Below are 20302 nucleotides of genomic sequence, written 5' to 3' on the forward strand. Positions count from 1 at the left end.
TAACCCTCTTTGGGTTATAAAGTTAACACTTAAGGTTAACAGAAGCACGTAAGATGGCTGACTCCAGGAACCACCTGTGATTCAACATCAGATGCACACAGAGCAGGATCACATCTAAAAGCCTGCAACTTAAATCTTCTGTCAAGGGTCACCAAGTTAGCAAGATCATTTACTAAAGTGTTTTCAGTTTGAGTGTGTATAGACATAAGATACTTAACAGCAATAATTGATGTTTCAATTTACCAAAGAGCAAAATCTATTTGCACTGCAAACGCATTGTTTTCTTTGACCACCTCCACTAAATAAACAAATGTTGAATCACATCAATCTCTATTTGTAGTAGTACTAAATAATTATGTACTCACGTGTACTGTATATTGTCACAATATATTTACATGTACTGTATATAGATTTACAGTATATTTACTAAATGTGTATGTTCAATTATTGTTTAATTGTGTCTGGTAAAAGGGAACAACCAATATTTCATGGACTGGGAAAGATATGGCCCAGAAGCAAGTTCCCTGTCAGACAAATGTTGAACCAAGATCTGGGGTGCATTTCCCAAAATGTTTGTGATGCTAAGTACTTCGTAACCAGTGTTGCCAACTTAGCGGCTTTATTTAGTGAGTTTTCAGACCCCCCAGCGACTTTTTTTCAAAAAAGTGATTTTTATTGGAGACTTTTTGAGACTTGGACGTGAAAGCACATATCGCTCTGCAGTTACTGTCCTAAACGAGCAGTGGGTGCTCTGTAGATTTATCCTACCCATCGATTTGTCCTACCGAGCATGCGCACACCTGTTTTTGACTCGTTTAGTGGAACGCCTAAGGTTAGTAATGTGTGGTTTTAGTTTTAATTTCTTTAAAAGTTTAAAGTTTAAGTGTATGTAATGCCGTTATTATGTGACTTATTTTGTATTCTCTTTCAGAACTATGCAAGGTGCTCAAATGAGCTATTCTTGATTGAATACAGTTGAATAACTGTTGTTTATCTAATGCTGTGTTAACATTTAATTTAACCACGTTTATACATGCCTTGCATGCACGAAAGAGTTTGTTGCTCTGTGTACTCTACTCCATTCATAAAATAAACTCCTACAGGACCCCAACTTAAAAAGTTATGGACCATTCATATATCTGCAAAACCACAACCATGGTAATGACATGGTAGTGTGTGTTGTCCTGATATGAGTGTAGCAGGTGCCACCGTGCTGTTGGGATCTTTTACCCTGTTAGCACTGTCTGTAGCCACACAATGTTATTTATTTATCAATAGACACTTTCTAATAAGAGAATGCTGTTGGCACTTGTCTTGCCTTAGCATTAAGGTCTTTAAAATTCCAACAACACTGCTAGCTACATCTAATACACTTATTACAGTACAACACACACTAACATGTTATAACTACAATACCATTTACAAATGATACAATTGTAGAATGGACCAACTGAAGTACGTGCAGATCTTTATTGTACAATTAAACTGTTTTATTTACATTATCAGTATAAAAATGGAATGTTTCTCAGTTTAGAAGTATAATTCAGTATTAGTGATTATTTGTTGCAGAGGTCGGTCTTGCAGCAAACGCTCCCTCTGATAACACATTCAGTCAGAGTGGTGCATTTATTTAAAGCTAGAGAAAGAAAAAGAAAATAATCAGTCATTCTGAATCATAGAACATAATGCTTTAGCATAATGCGAGCTTTTTTAACAGTTACAGTGTATCACGAAGAACAATGTTAAATTAAATTAAATTTGTATGATTTATTATTAAATTTGTATGATTTATTATTTTTGTTTGACTGTGCTGGTGGGCCACAAATAATACAATTTAAGACGCGGACCGTATAAAATCTGACCTGGCCAGACTTAATCCATATACAAGCATGCTTTTAAAGGCCAAAATTTCAGCCAAATAGTTTGGTAGGGTATCAAATAAAAACTCACGTTAAAGCAAAAGTGTCCTCTAAATGTGTTGTGTAGAAGTAAGAAAGTTACTTGATGAAAAGGTACAAGTACTGCGTTAGTTTTTACATTTTGAAGCCAATAGGCTTGAATATGAGCCTGTAGGGGTGTAAGAGTCATAATTAGTTCATCATTATGTACTTTTTTAAAGCTTAAATCACTCACCCTCCACCAAAAGCAGAGAAAGAACCAGAGTCACAAGCAGGAGCTTCATAATTCTGTAACATATAAAAGGAACAGTGATGTTACTTTCTGCAGACAAAGTTCTTCTGATGTTCCTTATTACTAACTACATGTTTAACATAAAAATAACACAGTTTTCTCAGTACCTATTGCATGACTAATCCAAAAATATATATCTATATATGACAAATAGAGGCATTGTATTTGATTATTCTATCCAAAAAGTGTCCAAGTCCCCAAGCTCTGCACCCTTGTCTACACTAGTCAAAAGCCTGAGAAAATAAATATGTTTTCAGTCTAGACTTAAACATTGAGACTGTGTCCGAATCCCGAACAGAGGCAGGAAGATTATTCCAAAGTTGTGGAGCTTTGTAAGAAAATGCTCTTCCACCAGCCCTGATCTTTTTAATTCTAGGAACTATAAGTAACCCTGCATCTTGTGGGCGAAGTGGGTTGTAGTGATTAATAAGTTCACTCAGATACTGTGGAGCCAGACCATGTAGCGCTTTATAGGTTAGTAAAAGTATTTTGTAATCAATGCAGAATTTAACTGGCAGCCAGTGTAGAGATTATAGAACAGGACTAATATGATCAAATTTTTTAGTTCTAGTTAGCACTGGAGCTGCTGTATTTTGAACTAACTGGAGTTTGTTTATGGATCTACCAGAGCATCCAGTTAGAAGAGCATTACGATAATCCAACCGAGAAGTTATAAACGCATGGATCAGTTTTTCGGTGTCATTAACAGATAGTATATTTCTTATTTTAGAAATATTATGCAAATGATTATTATTATTAAATGATAGAAAGCAACTCTAGTAATATTATTGACGTGTGTATCAAAGGAAAGATCTGAACCTAGTGTGACAGTTTTTTACATCTGGGCTGGGATTAACAGAGAAAGTGTTTAGGTTTAGCACCAGGTTAGACAACTTGTCTCTTGCAGCTTTAGAGCCAACAAGTAAAACCTCTGTTTTATCTGAATTAAGTTATAGAGTGTAAATAATAGCGGTCCCAGTACCGACCCTTGTGGAACACCACACTTTTGTAGTTTCCGAGCATTTATGATTTACATAAACCAATTGAGAGCGGTCAGTCAAATATGATTGAAACCAAGAGAGTGCGAGTCCTTTAACACCTACTGTATTTTCTAGCCTCTCCAGTAAAATGTTATGATCGACCGTAACAAATGCTGCACTAAGATCTAATAGAACAAGAAAAGAGACACATCCATTATCAGAAGACATTAACAACTTGTTAACTACTCTAATTAATGCGGTTTCGGTACTATGCTTGGGTCTAAAACCAGATTGCAATTTTTCATGAATACAATTTTCATTCAAATAAGAACATACAGTAATTGTTTGGAAACGACTTTTTCTAATATCATAGAGACAAAAGGAAGGTTTGAAATTGGCCTATAATTAGATAAAACATGTGGATCAAGGTTAGGTTTTTTAATCAGGGGTTTAATAACAGCACTTTTAAACAACTTAGGTATGTACCCAAGGCTAAGGGATGCATTGATTAATGTAAGCAGGGGATCTACAATGGCTGGGAGTAAATCTTTAAGTAAACGAGTTGGAACAGGATCGAGTATACACGATGATGACTTTGATGATTTAATCAACGCAGTTAGTTCATTTTGGGAGATTGGATTAAAGTTTCAACATGAACATGAACACTGTTCCACAACTGTTTGACAGTCCAGCCTCTTAGATGCTGTAATTTCTGAACCTGTAGGCCTCTGTATAAATGAAATACTAAACCCCCGAAATATTAACTTGTTGTTATAAGAAAACGTATTGGTTACAGTCTTTAGAGTCAAACAATTTATAAAAATTAGCAGGGTTACTGTATTTATTTAAAATGTCATCAAATCATTTTGGTTTGTCCATAATCCTGATGTTACCTGCAGGTTATACAGAGACCTACAGGTTCAGAAATTACAGCATCTTGGAGGCTGGACTGTCAAACAGTTGTGAAACAGTGTTTATGTTCATGTTGAAACTTTAAGATTCTAGTATAACCCTCTTTGGGTTATAAAGTTAACACTTAAGGTTAACAGAAGCACGTAAGATGGCTGACTCCAGGAACCACCTGTGATTCAACATCAGATGCACACAGAGCAGGATCACATCTAAAAGCCTGCAACTTAAATCTTCTGTCAAGGGTCACCAAGTTAGCAAGATCATTTACTAAAGTGTTTTCAGTTTGAGTGTGTATAAACATAAGATACTTAACAGCAATAATTGATGTTTCAATTTACCAAAGAGCAAAATCTATTTGCACTGCAAACGCATTGTTTCCTTTAACCACCTCCACTAAATAAACAAATGTTGAATCACATCAATCTCTATTTGTAGTAGTACTAAATAATTATGTACTCACGTGTACTGTATATTGTCACAATATATTTACATGTACTGTATATAGATTTACAGTATATTTACTAAATGTGTATGTTCAATTATTGTTTAATTGTGTCTGGTAAAAGGGAACAACCAATATTTCATGGACTGGGAAAGATATGGCCCAGAAGCAAGTTCCCTGTCAGACAAATGTTGAACCAAGATCTGGGGTGCATTTCCCAAAATGTTTGTGATGCTAAGTACTTCGTAACCAGTGTTGCCAACTTAGCGGCTTTATTTAGTGAGTTTTCAGACCCCCCAGCGACTTTTTAAAAAAAAAGTGATTTTTATTGGAGACTTTTTGAGACTTGGACATGAAAGCACATATCGCTCTGCAGTTACTGTCCTAAACGAGCAGCGGTTGCTCTGTAGATTTATCCTACCCATCGATTTGTCCTACCGAGCATGCGCACACCTGTTTTTGACTCGTTTAGTGGAACGCCTAAGGTTAGTAATGTGTGGTTTTAGTTTTAATTTCTTTAAAAGTTTAAAGTTTAAGTGTATGTAATGCCGTTATTATGTGACTTATTTTGTATTCTCTTTCAGAACTATGCAAGGTGCTCAAATGAGCTATTCTTGATTGAATACAGTTGAATAACTGTTGTTTATCTAATGCTGTGTTAACGTTTAATTTAACCACGTTTATACATGCCTTGCATGCATGAAAGAGTTTGTTGCTCTGTGTACTCTACTCCATTCATAAAATAAACTCCTACAGGACCCCAACTTAAAAAGTTATGGACCATTCATATATCTGCAAAACCACAATCATGGTAATGACATGGTAGTGTGTGTTGTCCTGATATGAGTGTAGCAGGTGCCACCGTGCTGTTGGGATCTTTTACCCTGTTAGCACTGTCTGTAGCCACACAATGTTATTTATTTATCAATAGACACTTTCTAATAAGAGAATGCTGTTGGCACTTGTCTTGCCTTAGCATTAAGGTCTTTAAAATTCCAACAACACTGCTACATCTAATACACTTATTACAGTACAACACACACTAACATGTTATAACTACAATACCATTTACAAATGATACAATTGTAGAATGGACCAACTGAAGTACGTGCAGATCTTTATTGTACAATTAAACTGTTTTATTTACATTATCAGTATAAAAATGGAATGTTTCTCAGTTTAGAAGTATAATTCAGTATTAGTGATTATTTGTTGCAGAGGTCGGTCTTGCAGCAAACGCTCCCTCTGATAACACATTCAGTCAGAGTGGTGCATTTATTTAAAGCTAGAGAAAGAAAAAGAAAATAATCAGTCATTCTGAATCATAGAACATAATGCTTTAGCATAATGCGAGCTTTTTAAACAGTTATATAGCTCATGTCATCATTTTGCAAACTATTTAAAAAGTCAAATTTAGAGTAATGCTAGCCATTCATCACTGAGGTCCGGCTTCAAATCCCAGCTGTGCTTTTGGCCGACCAGGCATCTACACAGACATGATAGGCTAGTTTTAGGATTATTGTGCTGAACAGTGTAGCCATTCAGAGGTGCAGTTGTCAGTAAGCTCTCAGTGACAAGCCCAAGATTAGATAAAAATAAAGAGGGTTGCATCAGAAAAAAGCAAAGAAGAGCAATTAGACTGCTGACTTCTCTGGGCTCTGAGGCATCTAAGATGGACCATCACACAGAATTTTGAAACAAAAAAAGCGACAACGACGACATCTTAAGAAATGCAGGAATGGATGTTTATTAATAAATGAAATGAAGTTGAGCAGACAAAACATGAAATATCTCAGGTTCATACTGTCTGCAATCAAATAAAAGTCAAAGTAAATGTAAGAAATTTAGTATTTTTTATTATTTACATTTTTCATGCTGTCCCAACTTTTTCTGATTTGGGGTTGTAGATTAGGAACCTGACCTTTACACACTCTTCTTGTTACTCCACCATCAAACCATATAGTTTAAACAATTTCCTTACAGAAAACTACATATAGTCAACTACAGAGTAAAAGCTATATAAAAATGTCTTAATAATAAAACATACCACGGGCAGTCATGGTATTTACTGCTGTCTTCATGCATATGTTTCCATAAGTGCAAGTTTCAGATGTACATGTGAGGTCATTCACATCACGCTTGACACACTGAAGAGCAGAACCTGTAACAAAGTAAGCACATAAGAAATTGATATAATAAAGCAATAAGCCACGATAGGCCGTGCGTTACTGTGATTTTAGCACGGGAATGACTTCTATCCCGTGCTAAAATCATAGCAGTAACGCACGGTCTCGAGTGGCTTATTGCTTTTATAAAACGGCGGTCAACATAAAATACAATAAATACAACAATGTTTAATTCATAAATGTATTTATTGTGTATAAACTTACATTATAAAACGGATAGTTCCGGTCCTAAAATCTGATTGGCTGAGCCGCGTTCGAAGCCGTTGTAAAATCCCAGATAAACGCACACCTAGGACCACCTCACATCATTCCATATTAATACGCCACTGAATAGGAAAAGTTAATGTTATTTTCGCCCTCATGTTGCCTAGCAACACTGTTAATCGAACTATTTTGCGTTGCGGAAGAATGCTTTATTGTAAGTTTATACACAATAAATACATTTATGAATTAAACATTGTTGTATTTATTATATTTCATGTTGACCGCCGTTTTATAAAAGCAATAAGCCACTCGAGACCGTACGTTACTGTTATGATTTTAGCACGGGGAAAGAAGTTTTAGAACAAAAACGTCATCCCCGTGCTAAAATCACAGTAATGCACGGCCTCTCGTGGCTTATTGCTTTAATAAAGCATTCTTCCGCGACGCAAGGTAGTTCGATTAACAGTGTTGCTAGGCAACATGAGGGCGAACATAACATTATTTTTTTTCTTTTCAGTGGCGTATTAATATGGAATGATGTGAGGTGGTCATAGGTGTGCGTTTATCGGGGATTTTACAACAGCTTCGAACGCGGCTCAGCCAATCAGATTTTAGGACCGGAACTATCCGTTTTATAATTGTATAATAATAATTTTATAAATGGATCACATTCAACAGGCAGGTTGTGGCAAGTTAATGGCATTGTGTGGAATATGTTCTACTTTATACAAGCAACAGTGGGTGATGATGTTGAATATGATGATCATCAGCTATGATGAGTGCAATGCAGGGCCTCAGGAACACCTTCCATTGCAAAAATGTAGATCCATATGCAAGCATGCTTTTGAAAGCCAAAATTACAGCCAAAGAGTTAGGTAGGGTATCAAATAAAACTTCAAGTTTAAGTAAAAGTGTTCTCTAATTGTGTTGTGTAGAAGTAAGTTACAGTACTTATAAAAAGGAACTCAAGTACTGCATTAGTTTTTACATTTTAAAGTCAATAGGCCTCAATATGAGTCTATAGGTGTGTAAGAGTCATAATTAGTGCATCATTATGTACTTTTTTAAAGCTTAAATCACTTACCCTCCACCAAAAGCAGAGAAAGAACCAGAGTCACAAGCAGGAGCTTCATAATTCTGTAACAGGAAAAGAATGAACAGTGATGTTACTTTCTGCAGACAAAGTTCCTCAGATGTTCCTCATAACTAACTACATGTTTAACATAAAAATAACACAGTAAACTATTGCATGACTAATCCAAAAATATATATTGTTATATGACAAAGGCATTCTATTTGATTATTCTATGCCAAAAGGACTCTGTTTTTGCAGGGTAAATATGTTTTGTCATACAGCAAAATGTAACATTACACATGTACTGTAAATGTTATTTTAAGCTAAATAAGGTTATAATCACAGTTCATCACTGGTGCACCCTACTGGCAAATTTAACCAGCTTGTGTCTATTTACACTCAAACTGAAGTTGATTCAAGCCCTGCATCAGCCAGGTTGCCACTGTTGGGCCCTTGAGCAAGGCCCTTAACCCTCAATTGCTTGCAATGTATACTGTCTCAATTGTAAGTCGCTTTGGATAAAGGCATCTGCTAAATGCTTAAAATATAAATGTAAATGTTATCAATTAAGGTCTGTGTTCATGACACCACAAACATTAACAGACTATGTAAAATTAGGATTTATTTAATGGTAGCAATGAAACAAAATCAGTGCTAAAAAAAAAGCCATTTTAAAGAAGACTGGATGATTGGGATAGTGTTTTATAAAAAAAAAAAATACTTTACAATATTTTGTACCTTGTCTTTTTCTTTGAACAATGTAGAAACTAGGGCCAAACAGAAATGCTTTAATTGTCAACAGAATTCCGTGTGTCTTCACTCTTTACAGCAATTATATTAATAAAATGATTCCAGCTTTACAGCAACTCTTGAGAGAAGGTTTCCCTTGTGAAGAGACATAGAGGGACATAGACGTGTGGGTTTGGAGTGTGGAAGTCGGTCTGGCAGCAGAGGTTAGGGCTCGGTTCCTGCTCAGCAGACCAGAGCATTCTGACCAGAGCAGCAAAACAAAGAAAATAACACAGGATTATCTGTATAAATTAAGTTTATTAATACAGTGCACACATTTTATTACAAAAGCATGCCGTTTAAAAAAATAGAATTAAATGATCATATCAAACAGACTTATATCAAATTTCATGTACCACACATTGTTATGACAATTTTTAATTAATGCTTTTTTTTTTAGAATTTCATAAGTTAGATTTAGCTGCCTACAACCCAGTGTAACCAGTTAAAATTAACTAAATAATTAGTTAAATAATTAAATAACACAAAATTATTCAGTCGTCAAAGCATATTGATGATACATTCACCTCATGACACACTGCTCCTCCCTACATGAAAGTAAATAAGCTGCTTTATAAGTAAAAAGTATTGGTATCGGTATCTGCGATACTGGTCCTGTATTTACTTGGTATCGGATCGATACCAAATTTTGCAGTATCGCACACCACTACTAGCAAGATCCTTCACTAAAGTGTTTTCAGTTTGAGTGTATATAGACACAAGGTGGTTAAAAGTTTTACAGCAATAATTGATGTTTCCATTTACCAAAGAGCAAAACATATTTCGTTCTGGCAATTAAATCCAAATGATTTGCTAGAAAACAGAACTGACCATGAAGCCACACTGTTGTAGGATGTACACAGGAAATGCTAAACAAAATTTTAAATTAATGTTTTTGTAATTTTATAAGTTAGATTTAGCTGCCTACAACCCAGTGTAACCAGTTAAAATCTCTTCTCAGGTGACCTGATGTGGATTCCGACCCTGGTGTTGTTGCTCTAACAGCAGGCACGTGCACAGATAGACCCCTAGTGGTGCTCAAGCACCTGCCCTTTTGCCATGGATGAGAAAAGTGCCCTTTCTGCTGGAGCCCAGTTTTTTTCTACATTCATCAATATTTAAAAATAAAAATGACCCTCTCTGTCATCAATTCCCCCCAAAAGTGTTTTGATATCTGACAGGCATTTATTTGAGTTCTTGTGAGAATTCTGCCCCGATCTGATCCGCGGCGCGCACAAGCTCCCGTCTTGCCCCTTCCTCCTCCTCCTCCGGTTAGCACTCATGCAGTGCTGAGTGCCAGGCCAAACCGCTGCTACACACTTCTCCTCTGACCCGCAGCATCAGACAGACAGGTAATGACAGTGTTTCATACAAAGGGCATCCATGCATAACGCATGGCCTACACGTTTTGTACTCATGAGTCATGAAATACGTGATTTCAAAGCCTCGTCCAGCTGTTTACTGATGTTTGTCATGTTTAATGAAGGGGGAGGGGGACAAACTGCAGCAGACAGACAGACAGACAAAGAATTTAAAGACAGTTTTACTGTTTTACAAATTAGACAAGTTCACTGGTTTTGTTTCATTTAAAATCTTACTTATTTTGTGAAAGCCTGAAGACAAAAAAAGCATGAGCACAAACATTTTGCAGGAGAATGTCAAGTAGCTCTCACAGTAAAGTGTTGAAAATAGATACAAACATACAATATTTTATAATTACAGCATCCTGGCCCAAACGCTGTGTAGCAAAAGCCACCTTTAGTCAAGGAGTTATTTTCATGCAAGCATTTATACTTCAACAGTTTACAAATGAGAAATAATTTTGCTAGGTAATTAACATTACAAACTAATATATGTAGAAGGCTAAATATAATGCTCTATGATATAGAACAGCATACAAAAAATTATGAATAAATGGGAAAATGTTATTTAGATGTCTATTTGATTTTATTGGCATAATAATAGGCCCATTGTTAACATTAACTACCCAAAGTGGGTTTCTGATTTGAAATCAAAGGTAGGTCTTAAGTTGAGCTACATGACAGTCTGGTGAGGTATATTTGGTTTAATGTTTCAACAGTAAAATGATGTATACTGTGTTCTCCCCTTTATGGAGATTCAGTAAGTCACTCTTGATTATTATGCACAACATTGATTTATCTCATTTACAAATTTTGCAGCATAATGCCAAGAAAAGAAAGGTTACAAAAACAGAAAGAAAAGGAACTACGGGTAGCAGCTCTCTTTTATCCTGGATTAGGCCATCTACCAGTAAAGCAAATGAGGGAGATGTATCAGTATCTTACATTGACTTTTACTATAATTTCATAGCAGACAGTGGGTGTGTTCAAAAACCTAGGGAGCTCTCTACATAAACAGCATTTTACGAAAGGCTGTCCGAAATCCTAGTAAGGTACAGTGGTGTTCAAAAAAATAGCAGTCCAACACCATTAACTTGATAAATCAAAGTTTTTAGTAGAAATGCTATTTCTACATAGCAAAAAATTTACTTGAAAGTGTAGTAGAGTATTGAAAACAAAACAAACCCAACAATTAGGACATGCATGCCGCTCATTCTGAGTAATCGAAGCATTGATTGAAAGGGGGTTGTTCAAAATAATAGCAGTGAGGAGTTCAATTGGTGAAGTCATTCATTCTGCAGAAGAATGGGTGTCAATTTTGGCCCTTATTTAAGGTAGGAGGGTGGCAAATGTTGCACAGGTTGGTCATAGCGCATTTCCTTCTGAAATACTGGGTAACATTTCAGGGTTGTTTCAAAAATACTGGGTTGTTCCAGACATTGTTCTGATGAACAGCGTACTTTGATTAAAAAGTTGATTTTAGAGGGAAAAAACATACAGAGAAGTGCAGCAAATGATAGGCTGCTCAGCTAAAATGATCTCAAATGCCTTAAAGTGACAACCAAAACCTGAAAGACGCAGAAGGAAGCATGGAACTACTGTTTGAATGGATCAAAGAATAGCCAGAATGGCAAAGGTTCAGCCAGTGATCACCTCCAGAAAGATCAAGGAACATCTGAAGTTCCCAGTGAGTACAGAAGATGATTAAGTGAAGCCAATTTACCAGAAAGAACTCCTTGCAAAGTCCCGTTGTTAAGAAAAAGACAAGTCCTGAATGGGTTAACATTTGCGAAGAACACATTGACTGGTCCAAAGAGAAATGGCTCAACATTTTGTGGACTGGTCAAAGCAAAATTGTTCTTTTTGGGTCAAGTGGCCATAGACAGTATGTCAGATGACCCTCGAGCACTGAATTCGAGCCAAAGTACACTGTGAAGGTAGTAAAGCATGGTGGTACAAAACTATGATATGAGGATGTTTTTCATACCATGGTGTTATGTCTATTTATCACATACGAGGGATCATGGATCAGTTTAAATATATCAGAATACTTGAGGAGATCATGTTGCCCTATGTCGAAGAAGAAATGCCCTTAAAATGGGTGTTTTAACATGACAATGACCCAAAACATCTTGGTTACAGACAAACAAGATTGAGGTAATAGAGTGGCCAGCCCAATCCCCTGACTTCAATCCCATAGAGAACTTGTGGGCTGAAATCTGAAACGCGTTTTTTTGAGGCAAAACCCAAAATTGCAGAAGAACTGTGGAATGTAGTCTAATCATCCTGGACTGGAATACCTGTTCAGAGGAGCCAGAAGTTGGTCGACTCCATGCAACACAGATCTCAGAAACAATTGTTATGCCACTAAATATTAGTTCAGTAATTTAAAGTAAAGTGAAACCTCAAACATTTTTTCATGTTATAGATACATTTTTTGAGTTTTTAAAGAAAAATGCTGGCACTGCTATTATTTTGAACAGCCTAATATTAATTTTTCTTAACTTTCTGTAAAGGATTAACACAAACTGGTTTGATTTAGAATTAAAAGTGTAGTATTTTCAGTGCATTTGCATTTATGGAAATAAAAGTTATTATAATGATTTTGTGCTTTATTCACTTTTTTAAAATCACTGCTATTTTTTTGAACACTACTGTATCTTAAAATTTCAACGCTATTTTGACTCAAGAACGAGTGAGGATCCGATGCTGCCTTAGCAGTGGAGACAATCCCAGCATTCAAAGAGGCACTTTTCTCATAGAAAAATACGGCGGACGATGCAAAGCAAAGAACGGACTTATTTTCAAACGTTAATAAATTATCATTGATTTTTAATTTGTATAAACATGTACAAGTGTATATATTTGCAAGTTCAGGGACAGTTGAACCATTTTTGGTACACGGAGGGAGATGTAATGACTTATTAGAATCCTCTCTTAGGCAGCTGCTTATGTCGACAGTAAGACAGCAAGGCAGCTCCCCAGGTTTTTGATGCCTTATGAGTCGATGACTTATTAGAATCCCCTCTACTTAGGCAGCTGCCTATGTCGACAGTAAGACAGCAAGGCAGCTCCCCAGGTTTTCGAACACACCCAGTGTAAACCTGAGATATTTCATGTTTTGTTTGGTAAACCTCATTTCATTTGTTAATATCCATCCACTCCTGCATGTCAGGTCTGCAACATATTTTTAAAAAAGTTGGGACAGGGCAATTAGGGCTAGTAATAATATCTATCCCTTTTTATCCTATTTGCTCTTAATCTATTTGTCTTCAACTTTCTCCTGTTGGAATTATGGCACTTAGCATTGTGTTCCATCACATTTCCTATTAATTACATTATTTAATGGTTTAAGAACTGAGGACACTAATTGTTACAGTTTTGCAAGTAGAATTTCTGCTCCATGGTGATCATTGACTGATTCTCTTTTTTATGATGCATTCTGGAGGGGTCAAGCACACCCTCTGTGACTACAAAGCCAAACTATTGTAGGATATGCAGAATGAGGCCTGGTATGTCTTGCTTAAATAACCACTGACCTCCAGGAAAGGAAAGATGTTGCCTTGATGCCAGGATATATCTCTCTAAAATCCCAATATATGTCCTAGCATCAATTGTACCTTTAAACATTTGCAAGTCACCCATGTTGTGGGAATGAATGCAACACACACCCCAAGTATGTTTGTTTGTTTGTTTTTACTGTTCCTCATTACTTGCCAAGAACCTGACAGTTCCTCATGAGCAAACGAATTAGCCTATAACGACTTTTCTCTTACAGGTTCTGCTGCACCTTGTGCCAACTGTGGCACTTCAAACAAAATGTGTCCTCATGAAACTTGTGGACAAGACCCCAGTATGGCCAATCCCGCCAAACCACAAGCTAAAGGTTTTATGCTTTCTTTTTGTTATTTTTTTTCTTTTGTAATTTTGCCAGACCTTTAAAAAACGACCATAGCAGATGAGCTGCCTAACATTGTTAACTTGAATTATTTATGGGTTTTATTTTCTATCTGGGATGTGGCAATCAGTGTAATATTTAAAAGTGTAAAATGTTAAACATTAGGGATGTAACAATGCATTCTACACACGATGCGATACGATTCACGATACTGGGTTCACAATGTGATTTTTTTCCCAATTTTTTTAAACAAAATGAAATTGAAGACAAATTATGACAAAGTTTCTTTTTATTATTTCTCTTTAAAAAAATTAAATAAAATACTGTATTTGTGCTTATCTTTTATTTATCTAAATAATGAATGTCCTTTTATTTCTGAAGTAGGTACAAACTATGCCGAACTATGCTTATTGTGTAAAAAAAACTGAAATGAAATTGTAAAACAAATCCATCATGATATAAATACGTGAATGATACAAATAAAGAAAGTGTCCTCACATAAATAAATTTGGCTGGAAAATTTGGTCGGGGACCTGGCAACTTTGTGAAGTGCCGTCAACCAGGCGAGGTGAATAGCGTCAGTGCCCTCTGCTGTTTAAAGTGAATACTGATTAATCTTAAATGAATAACCTATTCTTGTGGTGCATCGTTACATCCCTATTAAACATAATTGAATACTTTTGTTTTTTAATGGATGCATGTGAGCCTGTGTTGACATTAACATTTGTAATTGATTTTATGTCCTCAGCTGCTAATCCAAGGACTGGCCTGAACTTTAACACTTTCCATTAAAATGGGACTCATGCTGCAAGTTCAACCTTTGTTTGTTTGAGTTGTTGCTTTAATATAAATCAAATTTGTGAAATAAAGATGTTCTGAAAGTGAATCACATTGGTGTGGTATTACTGTAAACCCAAATAACAATATTTAATTATTTTATGACAGTGACAATTATGACAATCTTGAATTTTAAGAATTTCTGCTACTTTTTTAAATTAAATTACCAGACACTTTCATGTTTAAAAAGCTTTTTACTTTTTTCATTAGATTATGAGGGGTTTTCTAAAAAATATGACTTTCTGCTGGGTCAAAAACATACTGCCAAGTAGGGAAGAAAAGAATTTTGAAGTTTGAATAACATAACTATATATGTTAAATATATTAAAAAATTGTTGATGTGTTGCATTCTTTACACCACTGGGACAAAAGCAGTGATGTACTGCTACTGAAAAAGGAAATACACAAAGCAGATAAATCGATATACTTCAGATACTGTGACATAACAATTTAGTGTGACTCCAGTCAGTGACTCTAATGATCAATTCACATAATGAACTCCAAAAAAATAGACCCTAAAAAGTGTATCTACATGTAAACTGTGTTACAAACCTCTAAGCACATTTTCCTAGTACTACAGGTGCTCAAAAATGTTACCACCTTGTGTAAATCTTGTCCCATTATCCTTTAAACCACACCTGGGAGTTGCACGGCCCCCGGGCCACATCCGGCCAGTAGGGTGTCTCTGACCGGTCTTTTTCTTTATCTTTACTTTTCTTTTTTTTTGTTCTTTCTTTTCTTTACTTTACTTTCTTTTCTTTACTTTACTTTTTTCTTTTTCTTTATCTTTATCGTTACTTTTCTTTCTTTTTTTACTTTAACTTTTGTACTTTCTTTTCTTTTGCAAGAGAGAGAGCGCGAGAAACTTCCGTCCTCTACCCAGGTTATCAGCTGTGTGTGTTTACTCACATGAGACAAAAACCCAGCGATGTCTGATTGCCTCTCTGTCTTTTTATAGGCCTGTGCAGTGTGCACAGGTGTTGTGTATTAGGCCTGATTGCCAGCTCGCTGTTGGCCCCTAGTGGCTGGAGTCTGCCTAGCCCCAAGGCCACCCCTTACATATACAGTGATAATTACACTCGGATATTCAGCAGAACCCTTTTCCATAGCTTCTTACAGTTCTAACTGTAAATCCACTACTGTCTTAATTTGATCTACTCAAATCTAGGCTGTCCTTTAAAGTAGGAACACGTGGAACAAAATGTATTCACACAATAAAATGTATCTGATAAGTGCTTGGAAGACGCAGGAAACAGGAAAGACTGACTATTGGAAACTGTTCATAATAAAAGGTACAGTAAGGAGGTGAGTAATCAAACATTAATATACCTAAACTCAAAAACTAAAAGTAGAACCTAATCTAAAACAAGTCTTCTTTACTAAAAGTATGCAATAAATCACCATAAAATATTTAGCCACAATATTCTAACCTTGCTGTATCAGGCTGCACACAGGCAACGGCAGATTCCTGTTAAAGAAACATTTAAAAGTGTTGGTTGTCCTGCACTGAGCTGCTAAGGCAGCAATAATTATCTTTGTCCCCAAAATCTTTAATGGTAATCACCTCAAATCCTGGATTGTCAATGCCATGCTGGGCATGCTTGTGAAGTACAGGATCTTTAAAGCAACTAAAACAGTGTGGTGTGCTCACTGCAACAGTCTTCGAAACGTTGGAGAAATCAACAAAGTATTTGCCACCCCTGGTTCGCGAAATAACCGGCAGGAAGCTGTATCCCCACTGGATCTCACGCGGGATGAAGGAGGTGCGGACCTGGCAAGACGAGCTGGTGGACTCAGCCATGCCATCCAGGAAGACCACCAGCTCAAAGTCCTGCTTCTGCAGTGTGTCGGCAGCCATCTCCGAAAAGGGGCTTGAACTGTCAATCACATGGTAGAGAGTGAGGGGACTGACAAAGAAGAGGTTGTCCTTGCCTGCATCTACTTGGAATTCAACATTTACTTGGTCCAGGATGACGGGCTCTCCGTCGGGAGGGATGCTAGTCCTCACGAACTTGCCATAAATATGGCTCCTGATAAGCAGCGTCTTCCGGAGGTTGGCAACCCGGATCTGCAGGCAGAGCTTTTCATTTTTCAAACTGATCACTGCAGTGTCGCTAAAGGTAACAGTCTTTGCTCGCTTTTTAGGGAGGGACAATTTGGCCAAAATCAGGCCACACATGAAGCAGTTTATGATGGTGCCCATTAGAGATTGGATGATGAGAAGGACTACTGTTTTGGCACAGTTCCCTGTTAAGGCTCGTCCACCATATCCAATTGTTGTTTGCGTTTCTAAAGAGTAAAGAAAGGCGCTTGTGAGACTGTTGATATTTTCTACGCACTTTAAATGGCCATTAGGAGTACCCCCAACGTCAAGGTCTCCATTGCTTTTGGCAATCGAGTACCACAGCAGGCCAAAGATGAACCAGCTTCCCGTAAAAGCAGTGATGAAAAAAAGTATAACAAACCGCCATGGAAATTCAACAAAGGTGGTCCAAAAGTCTTTCAGGTACACTAAATAGTTCTGATACGTAACATTGTCATATTCTATGTTGCAGTGGCCGTCTTTGGTCACGAGCCGCCTCTTGCGAATCCTTCGTTCTGTTAAGTGATCCTGAATCGGCTTCCGGATGAACTTCAACATACCTGAAATGTATTTAACAGATTAGTCAATGGTCAGAGAGGTCAACTAAACAGACCTAATTTAGCTCATTTCATCTCTGTATTTGCAGGTGTATTTCATTTCTGTATAAGTTTTAGAGCCCTTTGAAAATGCCATTGATTAATCTTACAGTGCAAAGGCTGGAAACATTTGAACCCTTTGTACTCACTTATTTTGCAGCAATAACCTCCACCAACTTATATTTTATTTTATACATGCACACTACTTGTCTAAAATAAAATATCAGCATGTTTCTTTAATAAACTATGAGTATAAGTCCGTACTTTATCTAGCCGAATATGTACACCAATCAGCCATAATATTAAAACCACCTCCTTGTTTCTACACATATTGTCCATTTTATCAGCTCCACTTACCATTAAGAAGCACTTTCTAGTCCATCTGTTTCTCTACATACTTTTTAGCCTGCTTTCACCCTGTTCTTCAATGGTCAGGACTCTCCCAGGACCTCAGGATTATTTGGGTGGTGGGATATTCTCAGCACTGCAATGACACTGACATGGTGGTGGTGTGTTAGTGTGTGTTGTGCTGGTATGAGTGGAAAATACACAGCAGCGCTGATGGAGTTTTTAAACACCTCACTGTCCCTGCTGGACAGAGAATAGTCCACCAACCAAAAACATCCAGCCAACAGCGCCCCATGGGCAGCGTGCTGTGACCTCTGATGAAGGCCTAGAAGATGACCAACTCAAACATCAGCAATAGATGAGCGATCGTCTCTGACTTTACATCTACAAGGTGGACCAACTAGGTAGGAGTGTCTAATAGAGTGGACACAGTATTTAAAAACTCCAGCAGCGCTGCTGTGTCTGATCCACTCATACCAGCACAACACACACTAACACACCACCACCATGTCAGTGTCACTGCAGTGCTGGGAATGATCCACCACCCAAATAATACCTGCTCTGTGGCGGTCCCGTGGAGGTCCTGACCATTGAAGAACAGGGTGAAATCAGTCTAAAAAGGTATGTAGAGAAACAGATGGACTACAGTCAGTAATTGTAGAACTTCAAAGTGCTTCTATATGGTAAGCGGAGCTGATAAAATGTACAGTGAGTGTAGAAACAAAGAGGTGGTTTTAATGTTACGGCTGATCAGTGTATATGTAAGCTATACATTAACTATCCATTTGTACTTCCTCTATGAAATTAACAATAAATAAAAGGTTTTTATTTCTAGTTTTCCCCTATTCACTTTTTAATTTGGTACATATTTAGTTCATGCTTGCCCTATTAGCAAGATATAAGAATAAATGAATAAAAATGTAATCTTACCTTCACTCAGACAGAAGTTATCAGCAGATCTTCTCAGACTGGAACTCAGTCTTCATCAGCTCTCATTTAATTATATTACTTCCCAAAATATTAATAGGACTACAGTCAGGTTTCATAAAATTCAGCAGTTTCATTTCCCCTCCAAGCAAACAACCACCGGAGTGTTGATAAAAAATAATCCTCAGTGAAATGCCCTAATCCCAGGCACATGCCACTCATTACACAAAGAAAGTAACAAGTTGTTGATTTTTTTTACACTCATATTCAGCATAAAAGGTTTTAGTTAGTAAGAACATTCAGATAAACGTCTTAACAATATTACACTGCTTTTCATTTCACACATGGTCCCCCAACGGTCAGTGCAACAGTGGAATTTGGGAAAAAGTGTACCCCATCTGAAGAAAAAACCTCCCAACTCCCCACTGCTTGGTTTTAGTAAAGCTTCACATGGGGCCACAAAATGAAAAGCATTTCTTCAAACACAATTCCTTTTATTTCCTGCCCCCATGTTACAACAGCCCTCATGGAATTTACATTATTGTAGTTAACTAACACTTTATGTATCTACACTTCAATACAACAGCTTGAATACTTAGACATTTATATATTAAATAAGCTGAACTATATTCAAAACTTTTAAGTCACCAAGCAGTAATTAAAAACTAACATTAATTATCCTAGCTGCTACCTGATCAGCAGTTAGCACTAATCTCCAATAAATCTTGCTTATTTTTTACGATTATAAACTACATACACAACAGAACCTTTTTTCTAAGGGGAACATGCATTTGTGCTGGAGATACACAGTGTTACCCATTATGCAAAAAGTACATCAGTGTATTTGAGAGAACTGAAACAAATGGTATGCCTATTTCTAAACAATACATTTAAAAGGAGTTTAAGTTTGTGTGCTGAAGTTGGAGACAGTGTTGCTGCTAATCTGGATTGAAGTCCCATGGTGTTGAAACATAAGTGGGTTTAGAAAGTCTGCAGGTAAAGGTCATGGCCAACTTTTGGTATAAGTAGATTCCACACCTGATCAGCTTTTTCATGATATACACTGGATCATGTGGTAAAATCTGACAGAACTTTAAGTACAGTTAAATACACTAGCACACCAGAGTTGGGGTTTCGACTACATCGTATCGAATCTCAGCTCTGCCTTTCCGACTGGGCTGGGCGGCTGCATGAACAACGATTGGCTGTTGTTCAGGGTTAGGGGTAAAAAAAAAAGTCGGATCATAGGTCCTCATAACTGGTGCAACTGCGGCCCGTGCTGGCTGACTGATGGTGCCTGCACAGGGCTGAGGAATAACGCTCATGGGGGTGTGGCCCTCCGTACACAGTGCCCGTCGGTGTATGAACTCGACTCGTGCAGGTGAAAAATGCAGTCTGTACTGACTGTACGTGCCAGAGGGGGCGTATGTCAGTTGAGAGGCGTCCTCAGTCAGCGGTGAAGGGTCGAATCAGT

At 37.1% G+C, this 20302-nt stretch overlaps 2 protein-coding genes and 1 long non-coding RNA gene across 3 annotated transcripts in view; 2 read left to right on the forward strand and 1 right to left on the reverse strand.

The window, feature by feature from the left end:
- Positions 1 to 20302, forward strand: part of rps25 (ribosomal protein S25) — a 240040-nt gene that overhangs the window by 25055 nt on the left and 194683 nt on the right. The window lies entirely within an intron of this gene.
- On the forward strand, positions 10075 to 14847 carry LOC134332784 (uncharacterized). Its single transcript, XR_010015310.1, has 3 exons — positions 10075 to 10130; positions 13918 to 14025; positions 14786 to 14847. It is a non-coding gene; the product is annotated as an uncharacterized LOC134332784 (long non-coding RNA).
- Positions 16266 to 18890, reverse strand: LOC134332584 (ATP-sensitive inward rectifier potassium channel 1-like). The gene is made up of 2 exons (XM_063014295.1): positions 18832 to 18890; positions 16266 to 17517 (listed from the first exon to the last, which is right to left on the reverse strand). Exon 2 carries the CDS (start codon positions 17513 to 17515, stop codon positions 16358 to 16360), a length of 1158 nt encoding a protein of 385 aa, XP_062870365.1. The 5' UTR covers positions 17516 to 17517; positions 18832 to 18890; the 3' UTR covers positions 16266 to 16357.

The sequence above is a fragment of the Trichomycterus rosablanca genome, chromosome 18, assembly GCF_030014385.1.
Source record: "Trichomycterus rosablanca isolate fTriRos1 chromosome 18, fTriRos1.hap1, whole genome shotgun sequence".
Taxonomy (NCBI): domain Eukaryota; kingdom Metazoa; phylum Chordata; class Actinopteri; order Siluriformes; family Trichomycteridae; genus Trichomycterus; species Trichomycterus rosablanca.

Excerpts from the sequence above, each read along its gene's own strand:
- LOC134332584 (XM_063014295.1), bottom strand. The coding sequence starts at position 17,515 with ATGTTGAAGTTCATCCGGAAGCCGATTCAGGATCACTTAACAGAACGA.